At 33.0% G+C, this 13,906-nt stretch overlaps 1 protein-coding gene and 1 long non-coding RNA gene across 3 annotated transcripts; one reads left to right on the forward strand and one right to left on the reverse strand.

The window, feature by feature from the left end:
• Positions 1 to 3,614: 3,614 nt before the first annotated feature.
• On the reverse strand, positions 3,615 to 8,991 carry LOC112697266 (uncharacterized). 2 transcript variants are annotated; one of them, XM_025750372.3, is made up of 7 exons: positions 8,519 to 8,972; positions 7,353 to 7,401; positions 6,874 to 7,128; positions 6,003 to 6,129; positions 5,314 to 5,598; positions 5,121 to 5,228; positions 3,615 to 3,986 (listed from the first exon to the last, which is right to left on the reverse strand). In XM_025750372.3, exons 3-7 carry the CDS (start codon positions 6,945 to 6,947, stop codon positions 3,936 to 3,938), a joined length of 645 nt encoding a protein of 214 aa, XP_025606157.1. In that variant the 5' UTR covers positions 6,948 to 7,128; positions 7,353 to 7,401; positions 8,519 to 8,972; the 3' UTR covers positions 3,615 to 3,935. The 2 variants fall into 2 exon arrangements, with proteins under 2 accessions (XP_025606157.1, XP_025606156.1); XM_025750371.3 differs by lacking the exon at positions 7,353 to 7,401 and having other exon boundaries at positions 8,519 to 8,991.
• Positions 4,056 to 4,522, forward strand: LOC112697267 (uncharacterized). Its single transcript, XR_011862565.1, has 3 exons — positions 4,056 to 4,176; positions 4,268 to 4,381; positions 4,467 to 4,522. It is a non-coding gene; the product is annotated as an uncharacterized lncRNA (long non-coding RNA).
• Positions 8,992 to 13,906: the final 4,915 nt, after the last annotated feature.

The raw sequence follows: 13,906 nt of genomic DNA on the forward strand, positions 1-13,906 counted from the left end.
AATACATGACATATAATTCAGCTAGGAATAGTTCTTGAATATTGTGTGGCTTAAAATCGAAATCGTTATTCACCTCTTCTCTTAATTACTTGACCAAGGAATTGGCGATTAATTAAGTTAAGAGAAATTAAGTTACCAAGAAATTAAAATTTGATTATAAATAATTTGCTGTGAAAAGATTTTTGCATGAGTTAAAGTAAAAAAGCACGAGCATTATTCCTCCTAATAATTAAACATCTCCGAAACCTTCAACATTCTCATTCATTGATTACTTCTTAACTCTCTAAGCCTTCTCTCGCCCAATAATCAAAATAAAATCAATTTTCTCTTATCTGTTCTTTCTTTTGTTTAACATCCACAATTCTCTTGCCAATGTCTGATTGATCTAATTAGAGATTTAATTAGACGTTGCTTACCTCAATCCATTAATCCTCATGAGAATGATATCTACTCACAGTAGTATTACTTGAATGATTTGATGCACTTGCCAATAACCGAGTACATTAATTTTTGGCTCATCAAGTTTTTTGTGTCGTTGTCGGGGATTAATTTAAATTGACAACATACGTTCGGTTAAATCACTAACTTAGATCTTATTTTATTTTATTTTGTTTTTTATTTCTTTTCTTTTTTTATTTTTTTAATTCATCCTTTATTCTTGGATATTAACTTGTAGTCTGGTAGTGATTTGACGTTGTTCAATTCGTGGCCCCTTTTTTTTAATTTGAATATAAATTTTTGTGGGGATTTTAAACTGCCACAAAAAATGTCAAAAACTACCAGAATCCATTAACTCAAATTTTCCACAAAACTGCCAAAGAACCACTACTAAATAACGGCTTGACGGTTTTATAAAACTGCCACAAATAAGCTCGTGACACCTTCATTTTTGGAAATTTTAAAAACTACCAGAATTCATTTTATGCGGTTTGAAACTGCCACAAAATGGAAAGAAATCACCACAAAATGGCGAGAATCTTATAGTGTGATCACTGCTAAGTTGGGAAATGGAATCATCAAGGAACTTGGTTGAAATAGGGATAGATTCAAATTTGATTTTCAAAAATACTTTTGATGCATTGGGTTTAACGGAGCGGCACCTGAACCACATCTTCTCGGTGGGGTGGGTTTAGGAGATCATTTCATCAAGCCCGATGATGCGGTAGACCTCCTTTTTACTCTCGGAGAAGCAATCAATGTTTGGATGAAGAAAGATGAGTTTGTTGTTTTAAAGGATTCCACAGCTTATAATGTGATCCTCAAAAGAAAAACGCTCAATGCTCTTTGTGCATTCATCTTGACAAAATTTTGTATAAAGTATTTGACCACTGAAGTTTGTGCGGCTACAATCTGCAGAGATCGGATAGCCACTATCAGGTGTAATAAAGCAAGCTTGATTTTGAGGGATAAGGCCAAAAACTCTACAGGAGTATTTCTGGTGAACTTGAACTCCCGAGTTCAGAAAAAATCAAGGCCAAAGCCTAATGGTAATATGGAAAAATTCTAGATTGAAAAAAATGTAAAGAAATACACTATGATAAATAAGGACCTACCTTATCCCCTTGAAGTCGGAACTCTAGGATTTTCTACGAGGTAATGAAATTTATTTACTTGGGAACCATTCGATATACCGGGAATCAATCCCGTATTCATGTCCCATCAGCTTGCGATTGATCTCACGTTTAAGCCGATCTTACAAAGACGTCAAAAGATGTTGCAAGACCGTGCTGACAAGGTCAAAAAGCAAGTTCAAGGATTACTGGATGCTGGGTTTATTAGAGAACTCACTTACTTGACATCATTATCTAATATTGTGATGGTAAAGAAGGCTAATAAAAAATGTGAATGTGTGTAGATTATACTGATTTAAATAAGGTCTACCCCAAGGGTGGTTTTCCTTTAACAAACATAGATAATATGATCGATTCAACATCGGGTTATTAGATTTTAAGTTTTTTGGATGCATATAGTGGTTATAATCAAATATCAATGCATCAACCAGATGAAGATAAAACTGATTTTATTATGCTAGAAGAAATTTATTGTTATACTATAATGCCTTTTGGTTTAAAAAATGCAAAGGCCACTCATCAAAGATTGTTGGCCAAGGTGTTCAAGCACCAAATTAGGAAGAACATAGAAGTTTATAACGACAACATGTTGATAAAAACTAAGATAGATGTCGATTTAATCACTTATCTGCGTGATATTTTCATGAGCCTCTGACTACATGGGATGAAACTGAATCTCGCTAAGTGTGCATTTGGTATCTTGGGAGGAAAATTTATGGGTTTTATGGTTACCCAAAGCGGTAATAAATCTAACCTTGAGAAGTATCAAGCTATTTTAGATATGGCAAGCCCTCAAAATCTCAAGAAGGTCCAGAGTCTTATAGGTCGATTAGCGGCTTTATCCAAGTTTTTGGATGCTTCTGCTGAAAAAGCAAAGTCTTTTTTCAATTTAATGAAAAATGAAATAGATTTCGCATGAATAGAAGAGTGTTAAAATGCTTTTAAACATTTTAAAAATTTATTGTCATCCCTTCCTATCCTAGCAAAGCTGAGAAACATGGGAAACCATTATACTTATATTTGTCAGTAACTTATTATGTGGCTTTGGCTTTAGTATTAGAGGATAAAAGTAAGCATCAACCACATGTGTATTTCATCAGCAAGGTTCTTCAAGGACCAAAATTAAGATACACAAAATTAGAAAATCTAGCTTTTGCATTTCTAACATCGACGCATTGGTTAAGACAATATTTTCAAAGTCACCTAATAATTGTTCAAATTGACCAACTAATTAAAAAAAGTCTTGCAAAAGCTAGATTTGGCAGGGCAGATAGTAAGTTTGATGATTAAATTATCACAATTTGATATTCAATATGAGTCACGCTCTGCCATTAAGGCCAAAGCAATGGTTGATTTTTTAGCTGAAATGACTTATTTGTCTACTGAGTTTTTGAGATAGAAGCTTCATGTAGATGGAGTTTCGAATGTGACAAATGGAGGCGCCGATATTATTCTCACTAAGGGGAAAGACATGGTTATTGAAATTCACTACTAGAAAATGGCTTAATAAAGACAGATTTACAGACAGATTTGGTTTATATTACAGACGGATTTTTAGTTACCGACGGAATTACTGACGGATTTTGTCCCTCTGTAAAAGCCTCGTCGGAAATTAGTTACCGACGGATTTTTTTCTGTCGGAAAATTACCGACGGATTTTTACCAGTTACCGATGGATTTTCCCTCTGTAAATTTTCCCTCCATTTCCTGAAGAAGACGAACTTTCTGACGGATTTTCAGACGGATTTTCCGTCTGTAATTACAGACAGATTTTTCGACAGATTTTCCGTCGGTAATTACAGACAAATTTTCCGACGAATTTTTCCTCGGTAATCACAGACGGATTTTCCGACAGATTTTCTGTCTGTAAATTTTTTTAGATTACAGACAGAAAATCTGTCTGTAAATCTGTCAGTAAGATAAAATGAAATTTTTTTTAGATTTTTCATTGTAAAACAAACCTGTTTTATACAAAATAATATAAATTTAATAATTACAATTTTTTATCTAATTAGTATTCCAATATTTATAATATTACAAAAATAAACAAATTCATCATATTATAAAGCTAAAAGAAAAGTATTATTAACAAACAAGTCAATATAATTCAAAACATAAACAAAGTGTATTATCAACTATAATCCTCAGTATATTGTTCAACCATACTAAATTTATCAACTATAGTCCTCAGTGTCATCTTCATCCCCATCATCATCATAGTCTTCATCCGAAGAGATTGAAGGTGGTGGCGGTGGCGGTGGCGGTGGAGCAGTAGTGGAACTACTTGACGCTCTAACCTTCTTGTAATAGCTAACATAAGCCTCATTCCATCTCTTCTGTTTCAGCTTTTCCTTCTTGGCCTTTTCAATTGCCCGTTCTAACTTTTCTAACTTCTTGGCCTTTTATAAACTTCTCCTGTTGCAGAATGATTATTAGCAATGCTATTTAATTTGCATACTATATCAAGTTATGAAAATATTTATTAGGGAATCAAGATGGAATGGAACAGATGCAATCAGAGTTTATCTTACACCTATGATGTCACAAGCACTGTACCATATCACAAGTATCTTATTAACAAAGACTATAAAGTTTTGATTTACAGGTAAAATATATATTTACACAGTTATACATCGTACACATTGTTTATAGCTCTAATTAATTATTAAATTCACATCACCATGTGGAGTATACAGTGGAGATCATGATGCAGTTATTCCATATTTGGGTACAATGACATGGATAAAATCTCTGAATTTGTCGCTCAAACGAGACTGGTTACCGTGGTATGTAGGTGGACAAGTAGGAGGGTAAGTACACTTGATTATATTTACATCCTCTGCTAATTAACAAGTATATAAAAACATAAACATAAACTAACATGTATTTCTGTAGATATACATTGCAGTATACACAGGGGAATTATAACCTAGTGTATGCAACTGTGAAGGCAAGATAAAGCATTTAATTATATTTGACACACTGATTTAATTTCTTATGGAGAAATTAAAATAAATAATGTATTATAATATTATTAAACATACAGAAGATTTTCACAGTTCAAATCATCAAATGCATGGCAGAACAAAAATCAATTATAACAAGGTGAAACAAAATACAATGCTTGCTTTTTAAGAAACAAGAACTTTACTCCCCTAAAAAATTAGTTAAACTTATATTAGATGCTTTCTTAGGTTATCATCCATAAAACCACAAGTTAATCAATATGCCACAAACTCAGAAATCTAACAGAGCATGAGAAGTAGGTCCAAAACCAGCAAGTACATATATTGTCGTATAGAATTAGACACATGTTTTTCAGATATGTAAATTAAAACACATGTTTCTTTGCTCAGATCTGGAAGAAATTAGAGTTTCATTTTGCTTGAAATGTTAAAAAACAAAGGTACTATAACTCTGGTTTTTGGATGTAATTCTGTTATAAAAACAAAATTAAAAAACACAACTACTACTACTAATAATAATAAGTAACAGAGAAGAAACTAAATAGTAGTAGTGAAAAATCTATCTATTTATACTATATCTCACATGAGTGTCTTGAGAGCGTTTGTCCACCCATTTAGACTTGTCACTTTTAAGTGTGTGGGTTTCCTTGAAGACTTCCTCATGAGTTGGTGTACGGTCTAACTGCTTCTTCTATTTCACATAAACACAGAATAAAAAATTTTTATATAAATAAATGTCTATTAAATAAGATCTAAAGCCACTTAAATTATGTTACCATCCTCTCTATAGTTGAGCTCAGTGGAATAGAACCACCGCAATGGACAGAACCACCTAAGAGTGACGCTCGATTCTCCCTCGCTTTTTTCCTTATATTTTTCCATTTCTCATCCGTTTCCCAGTACTTTTCCAACAACTTTTTGTAAGCAGGAATTAGCCATTCGTGGGTTGTATCCACACCCTCACGGATATCCGACATCATTTGGCTAAATCGCTTACTTGTCCTATATTTGAAAGCCTTCCAAAAAAACTCCTCATCATCGTCATCAATAAGAAAATGGCTCTGCACATAAAAAAGATACTATAATATAAGATAAGACAAGAAAATAACACAGTATTAAGCTCTTTTTGGATACAAGAAAATAACTCCAGTTCATGATTCATTGTTACCTCTTTTTGGATCCTGTATGTTCCTATTTTAATTATGTAAGGAATTTATTCGAAAAATAAATAGAGAGTATATAACTATATATCATGAATTATGGTATATCAACATGATTATTCAGAACTGATTGAAACAGGTAAACAAAACTTAGTAATTTATATACAGGACATTTATAAAGCTAAGTGAAACACATATTCTCATGATATTTTTCTTGCAGGACATTATATACAAGCCATTTATAGTATAGATGACAAAGATATACATAAATCATATATGATCATTGATATATATGTTATTTTTACCTTCCACTCCTTAAACCAAAGCTTCTTTGTCAGAAGAGGGACATCCCCAAACTTTTTATATGGTTTATCATACCGTTTCTTGATGATCTCTGTAATCTTTTGCGAACCAGGAGGAAAAGGTAACCAACTGATAATTTCATAAAGAATTGACAAGTTAGGAAACTAAAAAAAAGTAATTATTTCTCTAATTCAAGCAATCAAATTTTACCTTGTTTTTCCATCTGGAACCAATCTTTATTTCATTCTAAACCTTACAAATCCTCATTCTGTGAGCTTTATTTTTCACTGCTCATTATGTCATTTGGGGAAAATATTAGTGACATGCTTTCTCACAATGACAATCCCCATGACATTCATTGAGTTCTATATAATAATAATAATGCAAAACAGGGCATCAAGGTAAAACCCCTTTCAACATGTTAATCCCAAAAGGCTAAAAAAATAAAAAGGCTAAAACCCCTTCCCATCATTAGAGTCATGGCTAAAAAAATAAATGCAAACAATTTTTACATGCACAAAAGAAAAACTAATATTCCAAGTTATAGATCTCGAATTTTACATGCACAAAAGAAAAACTAATATGAAGAAACAAAAACTTTATTTCTCAAATCATACATAGCTCTAACCATTTTAAGTAGCAATTGCCAACATGAAAAACTTCACAGAAAGATTTTGAACATAAAAGAAAAGAACGTGTCTGTTTTATGCAGCATACTAAAAAATAACACAGAATTCGCTAAGTAATTCTTTAACCAAATTTTAAAATCAAAGAAGGAGGAGGAGGAGGAGATGGCATAACGTCCAAACTTATTTTAGAGATTGAGTTGATAAAATCATAAAATTGCATAGTGATTCAGATCTGAATACTTACGTGGATGCCAAGCTGAAACACAGTGTCGCAGATTCACTGTTCTGGCTCTTTGAACAAATAAATAAAGAAAACATTTAAGTACACACCATCAGTTGCTTGAATCCTTTCATGTGGGGTTGCATTTGATGGAAGTTCTTTCTTGTATACAGCAAATGTGAGGATAATGCCTAGACGATTTGTTTTGAGCAGCCTGAAGGGAGCAGTTAAGACTCATTTGCCTGACTCTCTTGCACGCAACACGTTTTCCCGGTCTTCCTGTAGATGAACAAGTGAATAACTTCAAATTTGGTAGCCATATATCGAAAACATCAAACGTGAACAATCACTAACAGTTAAGCATTCTGATGTCCACAAAGTTATACTATTCAATTCTCTATACTCCATAAGGTATCAACTCATGCAGATGAAAGAATAGGGAGAGAAAGAGAATTGAAAAAGTATCAATGTTGGAACATAAATAGTTTTGGGAATAAGCTAACAAGTGTTTAAGACCCCATAGAAGCCTTTAAAGCGAAACCTTGACTTCTCCTGCAAACATTAGAGCGAGACGTATGAAATCACATGGAAAAAAAGAAGACAAAACAAAGTTTCATTGGCTTTCATGACAATAATATTAACTTAGTAAGTATGTTGTTCTTAGTTCAAATAAATATAGCTACAAAAACACAGCAAATCAGTCTAGTATAGATTTAGCTACCATAACTGTGATTCCCAAATATCAAATATCAGCCTATAGAATAGTGTGATTAGATAAGTTATGAAACAAGAAAAGATTGAAATATTCAACCAACCAAAATGAAATGGCCAGAGATTAGAATACTAGTATAGATTTAGCTACCATGACTGCGATTGCCAATGATCAAATATCAGCCTATAGATTAGTATGATTAGATAATTCATGAAACAAGAAAAGATTGAAATATTCAAGTAACCAAAATGAAATGGCCTGAGATTAGAGTCAAACTGCATAGCCATATCCAAATTGTGAAAGGTTATTGTTTTAGTTTAGAAAACTAAATACTTCTATGATAAACCTTGGATGTAAATTCTTTTTCCTTTTTGGTTTAGAAGAAAACTAGAAATCCAAACAATAAAAAATGATCCTAAATGAGTCCTTCATTTTCTAATATGTTCTTCAAGTAATTTTTTGCCATACTATAACATGGAAGTTCTTTCTTGTATACAGCAAAACGAATCAGTAAAGGAAAGAAATATAAATCAATTGAAGAAAAAAGAGTCTCTAAAATCCAAAGCATGCAGTTTTTCAACAGAAGAATTCCACTTTATTTATAACAGATTCATGATAAAAGATATTATAGCATCTCAATTGGCCCAAAAAACTCAATAGCTTATGGTAGTTTCATAAACAACTAACAGTTAAACATATGATTGATCTTCAGTAAGCTTTAATTCTTTTAATTTCTTGTCTGGAGATGTCTCACCAACACTTTATTCAGTTTTTTAATCTATTTTTCCACTAATCATAAATGTTACAACACTAAGAACCTTAACATTGAGCAAAATCCCTCAAAAAAAATGTTGAACATAATAATAACAACACAATAAGAAAACTCATCAGAAGAAACACCAAGAACAAAAACAAAAAATAAAAACTAAGAAATAGGAAAAAAATCTCAAATCTTACCTCAGAAATAAAGGAAAAATGGCGTATGGAGGAGGTGTGGAAGGAGGGGCACGATGTGATTGTCGACGACAGCAAGGAACTCAATGATGGAGGAACATGCGACACCTCGGTTCGTGGCTCTTCAGATCTACTTCCAATGGAGGAGTGAAGGAACGGTCATGACTCGTGAATGAAAGCGAGGAGGAAGGGCAGTGGCAGAAACACAACGGCGACACAGAGAGAGAAGGAGAGCGCTCGAACAGAGGAGAAGGCTGTGGGGTTGCGAGGCTGTGGGGTTGCGGAGAGCTGCGATGGCTGATGCGGGGGCTGCGTGGCTGCAGCGGCGGTGGCAGAGACTGCGGTGGCTGCAGCGGCGAAGAGTTTAAGGGGGATTAGGGTTCCGAGAGTTTAAGGGATTAGGGTTCCGAGAGTTTAAGGAAGAGTTTAAGGAAAAATGGTTATGCAGAGTGTGAATGGAGTGTGAATGGTGTTCCGAGAGTTTAAGGGATTAGGGTTCTCAATGTTTCCGACGGAAAATTTAAATTACAGACGTATTTTCCGTCTGTAATAATTTAGTAAAAACGCAGCGTTTTGTCTATTTAATTACAGATGGATTTTCCGTCTGTAACCATTTCTCACTGAAAAAAATTAATTTTTCCGACAGAATTATAGACGGATTCTTTTTTCCGTCTGTAATTTATGCTAATCTATTTTTTTTGTTTTCCGACAAAAAAATCCCTCTAAAATTTTGTCTGTATTTCAGTGGGATAAAATCCGTCGGAAATATCCGTCTGTAATAACTAATTTTCTAGTAGTGATTTTCATTAAATTTGATTTTTCCATTTCAAACAATCAAGTTGGGTATGAATCCTTAATTGCAGGATTGGCGTTGGTCCGAAAAGTTGGCATAATGGAACTCATAGCATACAATGATTCTTAGATTGTAAATTTTCAAGTAAATGGTGAGTATCAAACTCCGGAGTCTCTATTACGGTTATACCTAAAAAAGGTACAAGATGATATTTCACATTTTAATTCCTTTTGCATTAAGCATGTGCCCAGGAAACAAAACACACAAGTTGATGTGTTATCAAAACTAGCAAGTACTAACTCCAAAAGTGGTAATCGAACTTTGATACAGGAGGTGCTCTTAGAACCTTCTATTAGCATCTATGGCATCATGATTTCACACTCTAGTAATCATGATACTTGGTTAGACCAGATTTTCATGTATCTGAAACATGGGATTTTATCTAGTGATTCCAAAGAAGCTAAAAAGTTGCGCATAAAAGTAATTAATTATACCATGATTAATGGTCAGCTATATAAAAGGGGCATTTTGTAAGACCCCAAATTTTTAAAAATTAAATAATTAACTATTTATAAGTTATTATATTATATTGAAATATAAAAAAATTATTTTCAACAAAAATAATTAAATATTATTTATTTTATTAAATTTAAATTATTTATAAAAATATATATATTTTGATTAGACAAATATTAAATTTATTATTATTATTATTATTATTATTATTATTATTATTATTATTATTATTATTATTTAACCTTATGTATTACTATCTTAACTTATCCTATGTTCTTTGAATAACACTATTACCTAATACTATTTAACCCATCATTCCTCATGACCGAAAGCCTAGAAAAACTAAAAGGGATCAAGCCAAACGTGGCTGGTGTACCAATACATACATATATATATATATATATATATATAGTCAGTTATAGTGATCCCGCTACTGTGAAAAAATATGCTAGACGTGTTCAATTGGGTGAAATTTTTGAATTCAATCGTGCCACTTTGAAATCAGATGGTGTTTTTCGTAGCAGTCCAAGGGGTTGGTTTACTTTTGGACATGCTTCGTTTGCTCTTCTCTTTTTTTTCGGGCACATTTGGCATGGTGCTAGAACTTTGTTCCGAGATGTTTTTGCTGGCATCGACCCCGATTTGGATGCTCAAGTAGAATTTGGAGTATTCCAAAAACTGGGCGATCCGACTACAAGAAGGCAAATAGTCTGGTTCGGATAGAACGTTATTTTTTTTTTGTTGTTTCTTTTTTACTATACTTTTGTTTGGGGTGATTTAAATTAAATCATAGGGAATTTGATTAATCTTGATTTGAATGATTGTATTTTTTTACTCTAATCTAATAAACAGGTATGAAAGCTATAATTGTAAACCAGGATGAAATCTATGGAAGCATTGGTTTATACATTCCTCTTAGTCTCGACTTTAGGAATAATTTTTTTTGCTATCTTTTTTAGAGAACCTCCTAAAGTTCCAACTAAAAAGACGAAATGATTTTTCATTATCTCGATTGAAGTAATGAGCACCAATTATATATAAAGGTGACACTTAATCACCCTTTCTTTGTCCAAATCATCATCAAGTCCATTGAGCATGTTCATTATGCAATAACCGAACTTGCATGTATCCAGACAAGAAGAGAGAGTGGCCAAAGTTCATGTGAAAACCGTGAGTTTCTTTCCATTTTCATTTTTTATTCTTTTGATCCGTAATTCTAATAAAAAAATCTAATCCGGTAAAAGTGTTTGTATCCTCTTCCTCTACATGTTGGCATTACTTTTGTACGGTAGAAGTCAACAATGACATAGCTCCTCTTCCCTTTGAGTTCGGTTAACTGGAGTTCTAGGAAGCACAGACGATTTCTGACGCTTTCTCCTTCAGCAGCTCGGTCAGAAAGCTTCTCCGGAATTTTCGATGATTTTGATTTCATACGAAGATAGGGGATTTTGTTTTGAAATTAACTGTTTTTAAACTATGAATGCCATGGAAGTCTAGTGGGTATTTGTAAATAATTTATGATTGTTTGAAATGACTGAATGATGAGTTTGAGTTGTGTTTGTGACTGAATTTGATGAATATGTATTTGATTTCTCGATTGAAAAGAGGTTGAAAATGGTTCAGTTGGGACCCGAAAAAGGGTTGCTAACCCCGAGTTTTAGGGGAAGAGCTGCCGAAATTTTATAAAAATCTGAGGTTTTATTTGAAAAGTTATTTTAAAAGATTTGGTTTTGGAAAATTAAATTATTTGAGATGTATTTTAGTTGAGAAAAGGTGTATTCTATTTTTTAAACTAGATTTATTAAGAAAACATAATGTTTTAAATCCAATTTTGTAAGGAGAGATTTTGTTCTAAGTGTTGTTTTGAGCTTGGTTTTTTAAGAAAAGGAATCTCTGCCACAGGAGAGCAGAGAACAAAGATTAAAGGAATATATTAATTAATGAAGCATCTGCCACAGGAGAGCAGATGTGACATTGTTTGGGCCTTAGTGCCAAATGTAAAGTGGGGACGCCCACACACTGAGAACTGTTTTCCAGATGTACGCTTATTGATTTGGAAAGTCACACTGATGCGGCCTAGTCGTACGACTTATAAGTACACTGATGCATCTGGAAAGCCATATCTGGGACTTGTGCCCGGGTAATGTCGGGAGCGGGTAGGCAACCGACACATGAGCTCATGGCCTGCGTTAGGGATAGACATGCATCATGTTGTTTGCACATTTGCATTTGATTGCGCTTGCTTGTTTTATTACTTTGTGATTGTATTGTTTGTCTTGTTGTGACTTGCTTGTACATTGAATTGAATCTCTTGCTTGCACTATTTGTTTGTGAGTGTATTAAAGTGATTACGAATTGACATTTGACTGAGGATTAACTATATGGCTGAGAGACAGAAAATGTGACTAGTTTTATATTTAAAATTTGTTTTGAGTTTAGAAATTTAAAGAAAAGTAATTATTTACCTAAAATAGAAATAAAAGTATTTCCAAAGGGTTAACAAAATAGTTTTACTAAGTAAGTTAATTATTTGCATTAAATTCACTACTTCTACGGCATTCCCATTCCCTACTGAGAACGTGTGGTTTGTTCTCACCCCAAAATCTTCCACCCTTTCAGTGACACAGGTTCGAAGATTCAGTTAGAAGATGCAGACGACTAGTAGATTTACTTGTGATTCCTGTTATTTTTATAGAGTTCTCTCGCCCTTGTTGCTTTAAGTTTTATTTTATCCAGAGGAATAGGTATTGTATTTGAGTTTTATATTGAATTCATTTGTATAGCATTTATTATTATTAATAATTGTGTGATTTTAATTAATACAAATAATTTTTCTGGTATTCTCTTATAAACTGAAACGTGATATCGACCTAAAGGCTCAATATTAAATAGTAAATAAGGAGAACAGGTTAATAACTCCTTACTTTTGGTACGATCATGACGTGCTAAAGGTTAGGGTGTTACACATTTCACAACCCCTATTGAAATGTTTGACACCCTAACAAATAATGTATGATGTATGTGTTGTAGGAGATTCATGAAGAGTGTTGCAGTCATCACATAGGGGGTAAATTGTTAGCCCAGAAGGTTGGTAGAGTCAGATACTACTGGCCAACAATTATAAAAGATGCAATCGATTATGTGAAAAAATGACAAAAATGTCATCTCCATGGAAATCTTCATCAAGCTCCACCTCAGAAACTCGTCTCTGTATTCTGACATGGTCTTTTGCAAAATGAGAAGTAGATCTTTTGGGACCATTTTTCCAAGGACCCGGACAAGTCAAATTTTTTATAGTGGTAATAGACTATTTCACCAAGGGGATTGAAACTATGTCATTGTCAAAAATAATGGTAGCTCAATGTCGAAAGTTTATATGGTATGATATATTGACGAGATTTGAAATTCCAGAGGTAATTGTTACAGATGATGGAACTCAATTTGTAGATGCTAAGTTCCGTGACTTTTTGAGTGGGTTGGTAATGCATAAATTATTTATGTCAGTAGAATACCCTCAAGCTAATGGACATGTTGAAGCTGCTAACAAAGTGATCCTTAAAGGGTTTAGAAAAAGATTAGACAATTTTTCGAGTTTATAGGTTGATGAAGTGTGGTTAGTACTTTGGTCTTATCACATTACACCTCAGTCTTCTACTGAAGAGACACCATTCAAATTCACTTATGGTGAAGAATCTTTGATTTTGGGTAAGGGGCTATAAGTTGGAAAACTTACATGGATCCATGGTTTCAAGAACATGGAATGCCATTCACTTAAATAAATATTTGTCCTAGTAAATTTTTTGTAGGTGTTAAGAATTAAAAGACATTATTTTTCTATTTATTTAGGTTTTTATGAGGCCTTACTTTTAGTATTTTGTATTCAATTCCATTACAAATACAATCCATTTTCTGATGCAATTATCAATTATTGCATGATTCATAACTTGTTTGTATAGATTAAAGGTGAAAACCCAGAATAACGGAAAGGCTCACATGTTGACAAAGCATTTTCAAAACAAAACTGGAAAAATGGTAACACATAATGAAGCAAAGTAAAGACAATTGAAATTTAGATAACAATC

This window comes from Arachis hypogaea, chromosome 6 (assembly GCF_003086295.3).
Source record: "Arachis hypogaea cultivar Tifrunner chromosome 6, arahy.Tifrunner.gnm2.J5K5, whole genome shotgun sequence".
NCBI classification, from domain to species: domain Eukaryota; kingdom Viridiplantae; phylum Streptophyta; class Magnoliopsida; order Fabales; family Fabaceae; genus Arachis; species Arachis hypogaea.

What these genes read in the sequence shown, in the direction of transcription:
- LOC112697266 (XM_025750371.3), bottom strand. Translation starts at nt 6,947, where the DNA reads ATGTTTTCTTTATTTATTTGTTCAAAGAGCCAGAACAGTGAATCTGCG. An exon ending in TGTTTCAGCTTGGCATCCAC is followed by an intron (nt 6,130 to 6,873) that starts GTAAGTATTCAG and finishes TGAAATTATCAG; the next exon opens with TTGGTTACCTTTTCCTCCTG. An exon ending in GCTCAACTATAGAGAGGATG is followed by an intron (nt 5,229 to 5,313) that starts GTAACATAATTT and finishes TATGTGAAATAG; the next exon opens with AAGAAGCAGTTAGACCGTAC.